Source organism: Aricia agestis, chromosome 8 (genome assembly GCF_905147365.1).
Source record: "Aricia agestis chromosome 8, ilAriAges1.1, whole genome shotgun sequence".
Lineage (NCBI taxonomy): Eukaryota > Metazoa > Arthropoda > Insecta > Lepidoptera > Lycaenidae > Aricia > Aricia agestis.
Genome location: NC_056413.1, coordinates 13,020,834 through 13,038,856, shown reverse-complemented (window position 1 = coordinate 13,038,856; position 18,023 = coordinate 13,020,834). Strand labels below are relative to the sequence as shown.

The following is an 18,023-nucleotide window of genomic DNA, read 5'->3' as shown; positions in this document are numbered from 1 at the left end:
ATATCGAGACCGAAGTTAATTTTTAACGAAGTTCATCTTCGAACATGCTTAGTCCGCACACAATGGGTCGGCGGTCCGGATGCGGACCGCGGTCCGCCATTTGGTGACCCATGTTGTAGAGGGACATATTTATCTATGATTGATGTAATATATTGTGCATGCCATAGTCGATTCGCAATCGTAGGGAGGCGTATTTCATCATAAGTCATAACTCATAACCCAACGTCACCGTTTGACTTTTAAGGGTCAATTCAGACCACAACGCGATGCGTAGATGCATTTCTAAAGTACTGAATTGACAGATTTTGTGAAAGGGGTATGAACATTTTTGTATGGAGCCTGGCCGACTGTTCGTTAAATGTGTTTTTTAGCGTTCACATTAAATACATTTAGCGAAATTAGGTCGGCCAAAATCTTTATACCCCTTTAGAAATGCATCTACCCGTCGCGTTGCGGTCTGAATTGACCCTTAGACAGAAAATCTATCCTGTTCGTGACATCGGTGTGCATAACAAAGCAAAATCATACCGAAACATAGCCTTTGTGAGGTTTTTCATCCATCTATCCATCCATCGGAGTGCTTAGGTAAAAGAATTGATATTGCACTTCGAATGAAACTAAAATCGTGGCACAGGCAAAGCGACACTTTCAATTTGTAAATTGTATCTCACTGTGACGACTGTGCTGTGATACAAATCACTTATCCAACTATATTTCTGGAGAGTGCTCTATAAAAATTTGTACTGCATGTGTTTCAATTTTAATTTAGAAAAGTACTGTTTTAAGGAAAATTATGTTCTGGGTAATTTTGACTATTATTCCTAATATACAAGTGACATTGGAAACTAATAATAGTATTAAGTAGGTAGTTAAAACACGTCTGTTTTTTTTTTTTTTAGATTTTTTTTTTATGAAAAAAGGGGGCAAACGTTTAAACGGGTCACCTGATGGAAAGCAACTTACGTCGCCCATGGACACTCGCAGCATCAGAAGAGCTGCAAGTGCGTTGCCGGCCTTTTAAGAGGGATTAGGGTAATAGAGGAGGGTAGGGAAGGGAAGGGAATAGTTGAGGGTAGGGAAGGGAATAGGGTAGGGGTTAGGGGATTGGGCCTCCGGTAAACTCACTCACTCGGCGAAACACAGCGCAAGCGTTGTTTCACGCCGGTTTTCTGTGAGAACGTGGTATTTATCCGGTCGAGCCGGCCCATTCGTGCCGAAGCATGGCTCTCCCACGTATTTTAACAAATTATTGCATCGTCACTGCCTCGTGAAATGTATGCAAAGTTTTGAATTAAGTAAGTAATTATACTACTCGAGATGGGTAAAATCGTACTCAAAGACTTCATTACATACAAACAGCCCAAGCTAATAAGCTAATAATAACGTTAATCTTACATCGTACTCTGGTGGATGTGTGAGCCAGTCCGAGTCCTCTGTAGTGACGGGTGTGTATGATGACTCCGTAGTGAAAACAGACTCTTCTTCGGTACCTCGCATCTGAAATGTTATATATCTAAGAATTGAAGATGGTTTTCTCAATTTCATAATATGTATAATTTTAGCGGGTTTATATTATTCCAATCTAACGCAGGATCACTGGATTGGTATAATGTAAACCGACCGTTTAATATGAGTTCAAGGGCCTGTTTCACCACTTTCTGATAAAGTGCCGGATAGACTATCTACAACTTTTTTGACAGATTCTCCATACTCTATCTGTCAAGTTATGTGGTAAATAGCATATCCGGCACTTATCAGGAAGTGGTGAAACAGGCCCTTAAACGTATACTTTGGTATTGTTTATATTATTTGGAATTCTGGCCGACTGATGTGGTCTACCGAAGGTTCCGGGGAAGATTCCGGAATGAAGCGCGCGTCATGTGGCCGATAACTCGTGATAAAGTGTAGTTAATAAGTGTATATAATTTATATGTATGTTAGTCATTAAGGTATATATTGTATGGGCCTATGTAGTCTGCTATAAATAATTAATAAATAAATAATTGGTAAGAAACAATTAAAATTCGACATTACGGTTTAATAACTTGTAATTCCATGATACAGGTTAAAGAACACTAAATTCTAATAAATATATTGTAAGCCGTGTTATTTACACATATTCAGTTTCTGAGTACAAATAATACAATAAGCTTCAAATCATTGCAATAACTAGCCGAAGCTGGTTGCATAAAATCGTAACGATTTGTTTCCACCCATGATCCAATATTTTAGCATGATGTTGTAGAAATGCAACAAAATGTAGATTGCCTCTACAGCTGTTGCTGTTCACAGGGTGCTCCCAGCGCCCTAATATGTAAAAACAATGATTTAAAAATTAAAGATGGGCTACGACTAGCCGGTGCGTATTTGGAAATTATGATGCTCATAAGATTACATGATAAGGTGGCTAATCGTGAGATGAGAAATGCACTGTGCTTGTAAGTAAACCAGTAAAACTGAATACTAAAGTAAAACATTACTGAATTTAAATGTTTTTTTATTTATTTTAAGAAACAAATGTCTGTCAACTGCGTCCTTAATTACTGATTAAGCCTGATATAATATTAAAGATTTAAATTCTATTTCTAAAACGGGACCTTCTATTCTAGAAGCCATCAAACACACACTTCTCTCTTGGGGTAGAGTAGGGCAGTTTATGTGTGGACATTTTTGTCTCCACATGTCTCGACTATAATATTACATTATGCGTACAATATGACGTCTAAATAAAATATAATTTCGTACGCACATCTCGAGAGCGTCGGTAAATGCAAGTAATGAAATCTTATAAGTAGGTTAGCAGGTTAAATAAATGTTATCTCCATTTCTTTAATTTTTGTGTCTAAATATTATAAGCTAAGAAATAAAATTTGATTTTGATATGTAGCAAAATCTATTAGTTGTAGTGGCAAGTGGATGCTAGTTGTATTTTTAAGTTTAACTGATACGTTTCAAGTATAAATAAAGTGATGTAAGGCAAAAAATCGGTTTCGTAGTTCGTATTTGATTAGCACATTTAAACCAACTTTTCAACATTAATATTATAGTAGAGAAAAGTATACATAGTATGTAAATTGTAAAAGAAATTTAGTAAGTTATAGTCTTAACCACAGTCCACAAGGCACTCATGTTGCCAATTATTATTGTCAAATTCTGCGCCTCGCCTTGTGGTTTGTAGTCGTATTGAAGACTTAAATGTACTTACGGTGGTGGTGAGTGCTGGCGTGGTCGATGTGACCTCGACGTTGGAGAGGGTTGACAGAACTTCATCGTTGTCTGTGAATCGACCGAATATGGAGTTTTCGTCTGAAAGAGTGTTGTTATTATATTCTTACATAACACATAGGTTAGGATGTCTTTCTGATCCAGAAAGAGGGTAAAATTTAGAGCATTGAAAAGAACTTTTGATTTATATTATAAAGCATAGAGATGAAATCAGATTTCGTATTTGATGTTGAGATTTTGTTCGTCACTAAGGTCTAGTCGAGGAATCGAGACAGTAGCGGTCATTGACTTTCTGTCTAAAAACTTGTCATTTTCTATATAGGTACAGGGTGCAATTAAACCTTCCGGCCAAATTTCGATATATTGGTCCTTGTTAAAAATAAAAATACAAATATTTTTTATATATTTACTCTCCTAAGGTACAATTCCGTGCATCGCGACAGTCGTAAGCCGCGCGCGGCCTACGAGTTACGACTGTCGTCGGCCGCGCGTATCTGTCAAAGTTAGAAACGGTGCCATACATTTTCATAGAATGACTATTGTCGCGATCGGCCGACGACAGTTGTAGGTCGCGTGCGGCTTACGACTGTCGCGATGCACGGAATTGTACCTTAAGCCTTACAAAAATGTCCGGTAGATTTAATTGCACCCTGTATAAACCGCGATTGACAATGAATTGTCAGATGTTCCTAGTCTAGGGGCGATATCGTATTTTACACACTCGATGTGAACTGAATATGAAGCATATCACTTCGAACTCATAAAAAGTTGGAGATTATCATTCTAAGAGATACCAAGAGGTTTCCGATGAATCTGTAATAATCTGTATCTTTATAAGAGGTCAATTTTATTCCTAAACACTTATTCTAAATACAGTGCGAGCATTTTTCATTTAGCGCCTAGACTAAAAACGTCAATGACCGCATCCGCCTCGTTTCGCAGAGTACTGTATAGTGTGTTCGATTTCCAGCTCTATCAATACGCACACGGCAGTCGGCACTCGATACTTTTAGGCCTTAGGGGGCTTTCATACACTGGATAGTAATGTCTTAACTCTTGGTACACTTGAGATAAATGCTTGTATGATAAAACAGTACTTTGTAATGATAATATCTTTAACCATTTACACATAAAATGTAACCCATCAATAGAATAACAATAAATTTCCAAGAATCCACGATCGAAGGATAAAAAAAACTAGGCCTTTACATCCGTTATGGATGATTTATACAGTATTTTTCAGAGCGAAGTAACCACTCCTCAAATACTATAGTGCCTGGGACAAGATTTTTAAATGTCCGTATGGATGCCCAAGCGCATACGGCATTCTCGCATCATAGTCGGCCTAGTCCAGAGGAAAGAACTAGTCAATACGTCTGGGACCAACTATGTGCGGGTTTCATCACGATGTTTTCCTTCACCGTACGAGCGTCCGTATTATGTACTTGAGATCAGAAAATGTCTCATTCAAGTTTCGAATAAAATAGTAGACCCCTAAATGTATTGTTTTCTTCGACAACGTATTTTAATAATTTAACAATAATATCGTTATATATGACAAAATTGCTACAAATAAGTAATGCTTTCGCTAAGCAATGTCGTAAATTGAATCAAATTCTGATTGTGAACATAAAAGTTAAAAAAGGTCAACACACGAGGGACTTTGTTTTGTTGTAAACGGATTGTTTGTCTAACAAAACAAATGGTGAAATTATTGTTTATACAAGGAAGGAAAAGTTGCGAGGTATACAAATGTTGGTTGCGGAAAATTGGGAAAGTCAGTCTAATTATATTTTCATTGTAATTAAGTCTAGTTGTACATAATGTTAATGAAAATCAAGTTAAATACGTTATAAGGATTATACAGAGTGTAACAAAAATAACACGTACATACCCTAAAGTATTATCACTTATTTTTGTTACACACTGTATAACGCTGTTACGGTACCATTCCATAAAAAATACGTATCCTACTAATATTATCAAGGCGAAAGTTTGTTTGGATGTATCTTTGTGTGGATCAGGGATGTTGCGGATTCCGATTTTTTCACATCCGCGAATGTGAATGCGGATGCGGATTTTAAGGGGCTGACATCCGCGGATGCGGATGCGGATGCGGATGTTTCGGATCCTATATAAAATATAAATATTATACTATACTAGCGGGCCCGACGGACGACGTCTCGTCATAATCATAACTCATCTATGAAGTTTAAATTGTCAAAAGCGTAATGACTAATGACATAATTCTATACAGTGGTAAGGAATTATTGATTTTCCTAATTATCCACGGTTTTTTTAACCGTATTGTGAATCTAAAACATTCTCGAACCTATTAAATAAAACATTAAAAAAATTCATCAGAATCGATCTAGCCGTTTAGGAAGAGTTCAATTACAAACACACGTACAGAAGATTTTTAAACATATTAAGACAAATGAAGAGATTATATATATTAAGGTAACTGAAGAATTAAAACAATGAAAAAGTATGAATACCATTTTTATTTATATATTATGTGTTACTAATTTGTTTTATCAATTATCATGCATTTGTGATTTTTTTTTAGAAGGTAGGTCGCTGTAGCCTTGACGTCACTGCTACCCATAAGGATCTATTTTGTCTCCTTGGCACTAGAGTATCATCCCCAACCCAATACTGCTCATAAATTGAACGATATGGTTGGGGTTGGTGCCATGAATTTTCTCTGTGGATGAGTATTCGTGGCAGCCAAGGTGCCTGTACCTGCTCTGTAGTAGAGCAGAACAGTCGAAGAGAAGGTGAATAGGTATTTCATCCTCCTCATCACAGAATCTGCAAGTCGTTATGCTACAAATATCCATTCTGTTTAGGTGTTTGTTGAACTTGCAGTGCCCAGTTAGGCTTCTGGTAAGAATTCTTAATTGGTTCCTACCCAAGGCGAGCACTAATTCTGATAGTTTCTTGTTGAAGTCAGGGATGGAGTGTTCAAGGCCAGGGCCCATTGCCTCCTGCTTAGTCTGTGACCCCATTCCTTGAGCACTTGCTTTGTGAGCTGTGTGCTGAGATATATACCACAGACCGGTTCTCGGCCATATTTGAGATTCTCGGCCCCAAGCCTAGCCAGTTCGTCAGCGGTTTCATTGCCGGGGACGTTACTGTGGCCCCGGACCTATACTAGGTAGATGTTATATTTGTGATACAAAAATAATTATTTGGAAATGAAAATTAAATTAAATTAATTCCCCTATTTATTTTTCACGATTTTTTATGAATACTCGAAGTTATTTCACGGAATATTGCTAAAAATAATAAAATAAATTTTAAAAAATGGGGGAAATTATTTGAAAGGGCTTATCTCACGAACTACTGGAGCATTTTTTCTGTTATTTGGCATTCATAAGAAGTAATACCACGGCTATTTCTTGTGTAATAATTTGTCTGTGAAATATCTAACTTACGCGGGCGAAGCCGCGCGGAACGTTTAGCTCTAGTATTTAAAAAATGTAAAATTGCCGTTTTTCCGAGTCAAGGCGGTAACGACTTACACAGAGCTTCGTAAATCAAACCCGCCCCTTTTCTTTCTTGTCGCAACTCGCGCGGAACGTTTAGCTCTAGTATTTAAAAAATGTAAAATTGCCGTTTTTCCGAGTCAAGGCGGTTACGACTTACACAGAGCTTCGTAAATCAAACCCGTCCCTTTTCTTTCTTGTCGCAAGTCGTATGACATCCGCATCCGCATGAAAATCCGCATTGATTTAATGCGGATGCGGATGCAGATGCAGATGTCCAAATTTGCGCGGATGCTCCGCATTTACGGATGCGGATGCGAATATTCGCAACATCCCTGGTGTGGATGTATGGATGTTTGTTACTCTTTCACGCAAAAACTACTGAACGGATTTTAATGAAACTTTACAATAATATAGCTTATACATCAGAATAACACACACAATTTTAACCGACTTTCAAAATAGGGGAGGTGTTATGTTCTTTTTATTATGTTCAATGATTACCCCGCCGTTTGTTAACCGATTTTCAAAATTTTTCTTTTGGTATACACAGGGTATCATCCTAATTTGGTATTATATTCACAAAAGTGGTGATCTGATGAAGGATGCATAAGTAATCGAGGGAACTCCTCAAAATTTATATGGAAACACTAGATGTCCCGCGCGGCTTCGCCCGCGTAAATTAGGAATTTTACAGAAACCCTACATTTTTCCATAAAAAATATTTCCCCCGTTTTTCCCACATTTTCCTGAGTTTCTTCGGTCGTATTAGTCTTAGCGTGATAATATAATATAGCCTATAGTCTTACTCGATAAATGATCTATCTAACACTGAGATAAGTTTTTAAATCGGACCTGTAGTTCCTGAGATTGACGCGTTCAAGCAAACATACTCTTCAGTAGGGTTGTTGAGGAAGAGATTATGAGGAAGAGGAGGAGGAAGAGGAATTGTTACGCGCAAATTTAGAGGATGCGGAAGAGGAAGAGGATATTTTTTTGAGGAAGAGGATGCGGATGAGGAAGCGGAAGAGGAAGTACGTCCATATAGTACAGCGTCTCAATGTGGGCAATAACGCCCCCTTGTGGGTGCTGAATCTAAAGGGGGGCAGTGTGGGACTCAGAAAAAATGGCGGCGTTTTGTAGAGACTGGGGAGGGCTAATATTACCGACAAATTTGTGGCAAATGCCCTTTACTTGAAATAAGGAAAAGAAAGTAGGTGAACCGTGAAACAATGGGGGCGCTAAAACATATTTTGTTCTCAAAGTGGGCAGTGGAGAAAAAAGGCTGGGAACACCTGATATAGCACTACACTTCGGTCTAATTTCGATAAAATAAATCAAATTATTAGATTATTAGCAATGCGTGCGTAGCTGCGTACACGCGTGAACAAAACAACGCTTGCTAATAGGTATGTCAAATTAAAACAAACAAGCAAGGAACAGCGCGGGTGGCGAGAGGGGAGGTCTCGCTCGCCCGTTCGGTCCGGCATCGCGCTCTGGCGTGTGCGTTGCCATAGCCAGAAAACTATGACGGTTGCTGCTTACACAAAAACAAGATAGTACAAAGTTTGGTTACCAGTCTTATTATCTTATCTTATATCTTTAAACGTCGAGCAATTCTTTTATTGCTCTAAATATAATTGCTCGCGTTTTAAAATATCTTGACTTTCTTTCATCAGTCTTAACATTTCTATACTTCTTGCATCTTTGCCAATTTTTAATGAAATTGTGTTAAATTCGTACTAAGCCATGCGATCTTAAATTAGTTTAGAATAATAATAAATGTGGTGAATACTGAGGTGATACTGTCATTACCCACATGACAGTATCACCTCAGTATTCACCGCCCAACACTACTCAAGCGTCATATCTTATATCTTGTATATATATAATTGGAAGCTCGGAATCGGCTCCAACGATTTTCATGAAATTTAGTATATAGGGGGTTTCGGGGGCGATAAATCGATCTAGCTAGGAATCATTTTTAGAAAATGTCATTTTATTCGTGTTTTATCGAATACCGAGCAAAGCTTGGTCAAATAGCTAGTTCAAACTTATTAATAATTAGAGACTAATTAACTGTAAAACTCTGAAACGAAATGTCAACAGCAGTATTTTGCGTCGTCAATACGACTTGTAAACCTTCAAGAATAGAGCGTAAAGGGCGGCAATGCACCTGCAGCTCTTCTAACGTTGCGAGTGTCCATCGGCGACGGTAGCTTTCCATCAGGTAACCTGTTTGCTCGTTTGCCCCCCTTATTTTATAAAAAAATAAAACTTACCAGAATCGGTAAATCCGTAGTTCTCGGCTACCTGCCAGTACGGCCTTTCTGTGGCCGCTCTATTCGCCCAGCTGCTCGATTCATTTACTTCGTTAAAACGATTTCCTGTATTCGACTCGATTGTGATCGGCGGCTGGTTTCGGTATAATCCGCTTTCTCTATGAATGGAATCGTAGTTAGATTCGATTCTACCAGGTGGGCGATTTCGATTAACGAGACCTCCTCGTCTATATTCATTCGAATCGATTCTGTTGGGCGATTCGTTTCGACGTAAAGTTTGCTGTCTGTAGTCATTCGAACCGGTTCTGAATTTGTTTCGATTTCTGTTTCTAAACGGTGATTCGGTGCGAGTTATAACTATACCTATATTAGCGTTGTATGGTTCTCTATTTGCTTCGGTGCTTTGGTAGGAACCGTAACTTTCTCTAGCTGCTTCAGTGGTTTCTTCGTAGCCGTAGCTCTCTCTGATTGCTTCTGTGGTTTGGTAGGAACCATGTTCCCCGGTTCCTTCAGCGGTGTTTGAACCATACCCTATGCAGTCCGGGGCGACAGTTATACACATGTCGTAAGCCAAGTCCGGTTTGTTAGCGAACTGGAGCAGCTCAATATCTCCCTGTAACAAGGTTATGATTTCATCATATTAATAGGTTCTATTAGTGGAGTGATTTTAATCAACGGTTCATAGAAAGCATTAAATGGGCTTACATAATACCCTGCGGTTGCCAGAAATATCTCTGAAACCCACCTTATGTATTTGGATTATAAACTCTAATAGACGCGACATAGGGTCTACTTTTTTACAAAGTGTATTTTTTTACTGGATTAACTGATACTTAGTTTCGTGAAAAGAAGACTTAATTTTGCGTGACCAGCAATTCGATTTTTTCGACATAAAATGCAAGCATGTCACTTGTCGATGCGCAAAGGAACCATACACTTTTTTTGCTATTGAATTGATCAAATGCAAGCTGTCTAAGTTGAAATTTAGGAATATTCCTTCGATCGTGGAAAAACGAGACACGATAGCCTTTCTAGTTTCTATTGTTATCGTGGTCGCATGTGACCGCTTGGGGCTTGAAGCAATATTTTCCAGAATCATAAGTTTGCAATCCTATCGAAAACTCTTGCTCTGATGCGTCATTTTATACTTCTGGGGAAAAATGAATAGTTCAACAACTCTCTGTTTCGATATTCGATGTATTTCCCTTGAGGATCTTTCGACGCAAAACTTTTTTCTTCTGAAATCTCAAGTTCAGACAGGTGAATAGACCTAACATTTTAGGAACTCTATATTAAGATTTAGAACACTAGAGTGTTAAATCTCAAAACATAGGCAAAGTTTAAAGTATTATTATTTTACATTTAACTTAAAAAGTTTTATAAAATGGATGCCATGAAAAATGTAATCACTAATTAGTTTATCGGATTAATTAAAAAGTGTGTTTTTCCGAAATACATTCTTGCAATATCAAGCCGATTCTTCTTGGGAATTTAAACATAAAGCATTATAAAGTATTCACGAAATTAATAAAAGGTATATGTAATCAACATTAGCGCTACAATTAATCTACCTCGTAATAATAATAATATCTCCCACACCGGTTTCGGTGACGGTGGCCGGTTTCATTGAAACCAGGCCAGCTACGCAGGAGTAATTTTATAGTGCCCAAGTGGGTGCGCAGTACACAAGAGCACTCTCTATTCCTTTACTCTCATAACCCAGTGGGACGGACGACCGACACGACTGGCGAGAGATCAGGCGCAGGACCGACTTTTTACATGCCCATCCGACGCATGGATCATCTTACTTGTCAGACAATCAGGTGATCAGCCTGCATTGTCCTAACCAAACTTGGAAATAACATGTTTCCAACGCGGGAATCGAACCCACGACCTCCGAGTCAAGAGCCGCGCTCTATACCACTAGACCACGGAGGCGTGTCTATAATCTACCTCGTAGTAGGAATATGAATACAAAGGCCTGGTTTAGCATTACCCTGCGGTTGAAATTCGCATTATTACCTTTTTTAATCATGTTCAAGTGTTATTGAGGGATTGAAAAGATTACCTTAAAACACTTTCGTATTACTTCCGTGTAACATCGTATACAATATACATTAAATGTATGAATAAATTTTATTCGTATTACAGTGCTTACAAATAATTACGATTTATGAGCAATTCTAATTATGCGGAAAACCGTAAGATAATAATATGGAATAAGCTAGTTACGTGAGAGAGTAGTAACGAGTGTCCATGGGCGACGGAAGTTGCTTTCCATTTAGTAGTAATACTGGATGTCGATGGGTATCACCTTATATTAATAATATTTAAATACTAGCTGTTACCCGCGACTTCGTCCGCGTGGAAATTAATTTATAGTTGTTCCCGTACATCGATAGAGTCGTTTACGCGCAAATCAGAAAAGTATATTGTGTGGGTACATTTTTCCGGGACAAAAAACATTCCTTGTCCCAGATTCAAATTAGTCCTCCAGCCATATCTCCAATCTCCATGCCAAATTTCATCAAAATAGATTATCAAATAGTTTAGGCCATGGGCGTAGCCAATCATAAAAGTTTATTGTGCGGTGCTTCTATTAGTCTTAGCGCGATAAAATATAGCCTATAGCCTTTTTCGATTAATAGGCTAACTAACACTGAAAGAATTTTTCAATTTGGACCAGTAGTTACTAAGACTAGCACGTTCAAATAAGCCCTTTCAAATAAATTTCCCCCGTTTTTTCAACACTTTCCTCTATTTCTTAGTTCTTATTAGTATTAGCGTGATAAAATATAGCCTATAGCCTTCCTCGATAAATGGGCTATCTAACACTGAAAGAATTTTTCAAATCGGACCAGTCGTTCCTGAGATTAGCGCGTTCAAACAAACAAACAAACAAACAAACTCTTCCCAGTTATAATATTAAGTATAGATACGATAATAAGTTGAGTGGCAACGTTTTTTGTGGCAACTTTAAAGTACTTGTAAAGCATTTAAAGTTATTTATTAATATTGTGAAGTGTTATTACAAGAAAATGATGATGTTATGTACAAACAAAATTGTGTGCCAATTTGAATCCATAATTCATGTCGCGGAGCATCGCCGCGAGCAAACAAATATAATTTATGCTTTTATAATTAACTACGTAATTGAATGTTGATTTATAGTTGTGTGCTAATTTGAACAAATATTTTTGGAATACAGTATGTTACATTATGAGATTCGAGTCTACTTGTTTATTTTGTTGTAAACTACAATATGTCAAAAATATCACACGAACTCTAGTTAAGGCGACGCCTTGATAATTTGGCTGTAGCGATATCGATTTTTCTCAGCAATAACTAAAGCTAAGAAATTAAGTTTATTGTCAGTATTCATAATGTCTTTGTCTTTGATTTACCCATAGCATAACAATATTGGTCAACTTTTATAATACAGAATAATCAATCAAAAATACCTCTGTAAAAAAAAGGATTCCTATTTTGACAACAGAGGAGTGATTTAAGCTTTCAAAATTTGAACATAGATTGGTTCAAGCATACACTTTAATTTGCCGCATGTAGTATTGTAACGTTTTATATACAACTTGTATAGTTGCATATTATGTGTGCAAAACACACACTTTGACGACCTCTGTGGCTCAGTGGGCTATTGGTAGCTCAAGCCGGGGGTCACGGGTTCGAATCCCGCCGACGCACACTGGTCCCAAAGTAAAATAAATGGGACATTAAGAATTTTCGGATCGAAGGTTAACGGATCAGGCTGTTTTTTTTTTGTAGATAGCTGATGCAATTACAAGTCACTTTTATAGATGTCGTTTTTTTCAAATATGCCGTATCTACAGAGATAAAAAATAATTAATTATTTTTTGTATGGACGAAATCATAATTTTGTCATTTTATTCCAAGATTCAAACGTATTCAAAATAAATCATAGCACAGGTTATAGAGGGACTCTTGTCGTACATTTTCGTCATAGACACTCAACTGCGATTTTTGCGCCTTTTAGAGCTACAGGCACTTTATTTTTTTTTTTGGTCAGCGGATGAAGCTGATTTTTTTTGTAGCATCTGATGCAATTACAAGTAACTTTTATAGATGTTGTTTTATTCAAATATGCCTTATCTACAGAGAAAAAAAAATAAGAACTATTTTTTTGTATGGACGAAATCATAATTTTGTCATTTTATTCCAAGATTCAAACATATTCTAAATAAATCAAGCACAGCTTATAGCTGATGCAATTACAAGTCACTTTTATAGATGTCGTTTTTTTCAAATATGCCGTATCTACAGAGATAAAAAATAATTATAATTTTTTTTTGTATGGATGAAATCATAGTTTTGTCATTTTATTCCAAGATTTAAATGTATTTAAAATAAATCATAGCACAGGTTATAGAGGGACTCTTGTCGTACATTTTTGTCTTAGACACTCAACTGCGATTTTTGCGCTTTTAGGAGCTACTGGTACTTTAATTTTTATTGTATAGTGTAATTCATTTTTGAGTATTTGATATGGATTTTAATAAATATTGTTAAGGATAGACAAATAATAACGTTTTCTTTATTAATAAGTAACTCTTACTAATGTCTTATTCATAAAAAAGCCTATAATTCATTTCATTTCAAATTTTCCCTTCGTACTTTTACTCTCTATAGATAAGGCATATTTAAAAAAAATCGAAATCTATAAAAAATCATTGCATCAGATGCTACAAAAAAAAATCAGCTTCATCCGCTGACCAAAAAAAGAAGTGCCTGTAGCTCTAAAAGGCGCAAAAATCGCAGTTGAGTGTCTATGACAAAAATGTACGACAAGAGTCCCTCTATAACTTGTGCTATGATTTATTTTGAATACGTTTGAATCTTGGAATAAAATGACAAAATTGTGATTTCGTCCATACAAAAAATAATTAATTATTTTTTATCTCTGTAGATACGGCATATTTGAAAAAAACGACATCTATAAAAGTGACTTGTAATTGCATCAGCTGTCTAAAAAAAAAAAGCAGCCTGATCCGTTGACCTTCGATCCGAAAATTCTTAATGTCCCATTTATTTTACTTTGGGACCAGTGTGCGACGGAACAAAAAGTTTTCTAAGTTCCTGGGTCATGGATGTGTATTAAATATGTGTATAATATAATAAAAATATTAAATATATGTATAGTATAAAAGTTTTAAATATATTTCCGTTGTCTGGTACCCGTAACACAAGTCCTTCAGGTACTTAGCACGGGGCCAGACTGACGTGGTGTGAAGCGTCCATAGATATTATTATATTATAAAAAAAACAATGCGCTAGTTTTTATGTGTTCAATACACAACCTAAACTAAAAGCCTTCTTCTTTTTCTTGACATGAATCAAAGCGTCTACTTTGATACAATATAGCGATTATTATCTATCTTAAATTGCTGCTTAGTAATAAGCCCGCCTATGTGTACCTTCTTCATATTATGATATAATTTATATTATTTTAAACTTTGTCTTTGTATTGATGATTGTGTGCACAATAAAGTATATTTTCATTTCATATTTTCATATGTTATTATGTAGTTAGAGAAAAATGCAACGAAAGTAACTTACTTTTAACAACATTTGACTTTCATCTTTAGCTATAATTTTAAAAGAAGATTTCTAAACGGTGAATTGTGTCAAATAACTTCACAAAAGATATCAGTATAAGGGTTGATTCAGACCACAACGCGACGCAGATGCATTTCTAAATTAGTATGGATTTGACAGATTCGCAAGACATCTGACGCAATTGAAATCTGTCAAATCCATACAAATTTAGAAATGCATATCTACGCGTCGCGTTGCGGTCTGAATTGACCCTAAAGGTACAAGTTGGCAGCCGACTGCATGAAGTTGCAGCAGACGACGTGTCGCAACGACACTACTGGTTTGTATGTAGTTCTATGAATGTATCGCTCGACTTCATGTCGCTAGCTACGGAGGGTATTTCATAGTAGAGTATTTCATAGAAATACTGTATTCAAACCAATAGTGTCGCTGCGACTCATCACCTGTGGTTGCTGCTGCCCGCTACCAACCGACATCTTTAATCTATGCCTCGGTTCGTAATTTGGATTATAGTATTGACAATCAACTGACCTCATAGTACTGGTCTGGCGTAACCTGCGTGCCCACGACCAGGACTCCGGCCAGGTTGAAGGTGCTACCGGGGCGGCGCCGCAGCGGCAGTGACCCTTTCACCTCGCAGTCCACAAGCAGGGTCACCGAGTCACCCTTCACGCTGACAGCTATTCGGTGCCATCTGGAGAAGGAAGGTATAACTGTATCTAGTCGTTTTAATAATAAGGCAACTGTGCTATCTGGAGAAGGTGGAAACTAAAGTTTTTGGTAAGTAAAAGATAGATAAACATGACAAAGGTCTCCAGCAGGGCTAGGATAACGACAGTAGACATGGGAAATTATCGACATACTGGCAGATGTTATCGACAAAATGGCGGATTTCCATTGTCTAACTGTCACTTTGTCTATTCTTCTGTAGAAAGAAACCATTTCTATAGTGACCATGCTACGCCTGCAGGTTGGAGTTCTCTGGTTTATCGTTGGCTGGTACGGTCGAATTTAGATGAAGTTGTTAAAATCTAACTTCATAGGTAACTTCATAGTATCATCGTAGAAATGGATTTCTACGAAACCCGCGCTAATAAAGTTGTAGTTAGTAAAATGTATATTTATCGAGTTATTGAGAAAAAACTAATTTGGCGATGAATCCGCGTCGCTCTTTTTCACCTGGCATATGGAAGACGGGCGTGAATGTGAAAAGAGAAGGACGATGTTTGATTTTTGGGATTAGTCGCCCTCTTAGCCGATTTGGCAAATTTTAGTCTTAAAATATTCGTGGAGGTCCAGGGAAAATAACTCCATAGTGAAGTAAAACGAAGTTTACCGGGTCAGCTAGTTTACAGTAGTTTAAATTATTAATTCGAAAGTAAATAAGCACTAAGCAAGCATGAACGAGTTAAAATACAAGTAAAAAAAAAAATTAAGTGTCCTGTAGGTACAAGTTATAATAGTACATACCTTCAGAATATCAAGGGCTTTAAGCATTTTATGAAGAAATGTCATAGTTCTCAGCATCTCGTGGTCGTCGGGGTCGCCGCGCGTGTCCTCGTAGTACAGCTCCACCAGCTCGCCCACCACCAGCTGCAGCTGCTCGTCGCTGGCATCGGAGTACAGCACGAGCAGCGGATTCCGGTCAGTTACAGCTCGATAGTTACCTGTCGTCGGTGACGTTGACGCGGAAGGTCAGCATCTCGTGGTCGTCGGGGTCGCCGCGCGTATCTTCGTAGTACAGCTCCACCAGCTCTCCCACCACCAGCTGTAGCTGCTCGTCGCCGGCGTCAGAGTACAGAACGAATAGTGGGTTCTGGTCAGTACCTGCATAGTATAAATAATAATGTCTAAAGAAGACCATCCGAATGGGGACACACAGTCCTCGTTCCATTTGATGTTAAAAACGATAAAAACGCTCAAAATATTAATTTTGAGGGGCCATTTTGAGAGAGCGGGGAGTGTGATTCCAGATGAGCTTAGGCTTTTACTGTTTACAGACGAACAGCACCTGTCGACGGCAATCGACGGCTGCCATCGATTGCCGTCGACAAGTGCCGTTTGTCTGTAAGCGCTCTTAGAGAGCAAAACAATGCAGTAAAATAGGGGCGACCATTTACACGCGCTCAATATATGTTTATGCCAAAATAATAGCAAGATTCCCTATTTTTTTTCTATATAATAGCCAAATTTAAAGAAGAATTTAAAAAAGTTCAATTAAAGTATTCTCAAATCTAATTTTGGTTACTTATAATAGAAATAAATCTTAACGCTTTTTTTTAATTTAATTTTGCTTCAAAATCTTACATTTCCCGACTCAAGTATAAACATTGAAATCGTAAATCATAAATCTTAGAGCATCACGTGGGAGAGCCATGCTTCGGCACGAATGGGCCAGCTCGACCGGAGAAATCAAACGTTCTCACAGAAAACCGGCGTGTAACAGCGCTTGCGCTGTGTTTCGCCGAGTGAGTGAGTTTACCGGAGGCCCAATCCCCTACCCTATTCCCTTCTCTACCCTCCCCTATTCCCTTCCCTTCCCTTCTCTACCCTCCCCTATTCCCTTCCCTTTCCTTCCTTACCCTCCCCTATTACCCTGTTCCCTCTTAAAGGCCGGCAACGAACTTGCACCTCTTCTGATGCTGCGAGTGTCCATGGGCGACGCAAGTTGCTTTCCATCAGGTGACCCGTTTGCTCGTTTGCCCCCTTTATTTCATTAAAAAAAAATCACATAGAAAATCTAGAAGACGTTTCTAATTGAGACAGTTTCGAGATATAAAATGTAATTGGATTTATGTTGTATGTACTAGCGTCGCCTCTTCGGAGAAATTTCTTAAGCTCTACGTTGTTCGTAAGATCACAAGTAAGCGTTTTATTATAATAATATTTTAATACTTTAATAGTTTCAGTAGCTATATAATGCGATTAGAATAAAATAAAATATTTACTATCGTTGTAAATAACTTTAAAAATATTGATTAGGTACTCCTTAGATATTGTGATGTTATAGGTAACATAAACGAGTACTCTAACGGTGGCACTCATAGACTTTTAATAATTACTCATCAGCTTTAATGTTATGAAAAATTTGACAAATAACAACGTATGGAGTTTATGTTAAAATCTGAAATAAATTAAACTTTAGTGACCGCTGAGAGCGGCAGATAGGATAGTGAGACTTTAGGATAGTGAGTTTTGAATTTAAAAAAATGTCTACAATATTTAAAAATAACTTTATTAATCTAGGCAGCAGTTTCTAATGAATAATACCGCAACTTTTGTTTGCAATGTTAATGTTCAAAACAACCGTTATGCTAAGTACTCACATACGGTTTTGCTCGATCGAGCAATAACGTCGAGCAAAACCCGCGGCTCGGGATTTCGTCCACACATTCAGCATTGCTCGATAGTTTCATTCTAAATCGATTTTATA

The 18,023-nt window shown here is 37.5% G+C and overlaps 1 protein-coding gene across 1 annotated transcript in view; it reads right to left on the bottom strand.

The window, feature by feature from the left end:
* Nucleotides 1-18,023, bottom strand: part of LOC121729265 (collagen alpha-1(I) chain-like) — a 48,634-nt gene that overhangs the window by 26,972 nt on the left and 3,639 nt on the right. The window contains exons 3-7 of the mRNA XM_042117724.1: nucleotides 16,258-16,417; nucleotides 15,122-15,284; nucleotides 8,999-9,611; nucleotides 3,206-3,306; nucleotides 1,396-1,497 (exon numbers count right to left, since the gene is read on the bottom strand). Coding sequence (XP_041973658.1) covers nucleotides 1,396-1,497; nucleotides 3,206-3,306; nucleotides 8,999-9,611; nucleotides 15,122-15,284; nucleotides 16,258-16,417 — 1,139 coding nt within the window. The remainder of the gene's footprint in view (nucleotides 1-1,395; nucleotides 1,498-3,205; nucleotides 3,307-8,998; nucleotides 9,612-15,121; nucleotides 15,285-16,257; nucleotides 16,418-18,023) is intronic.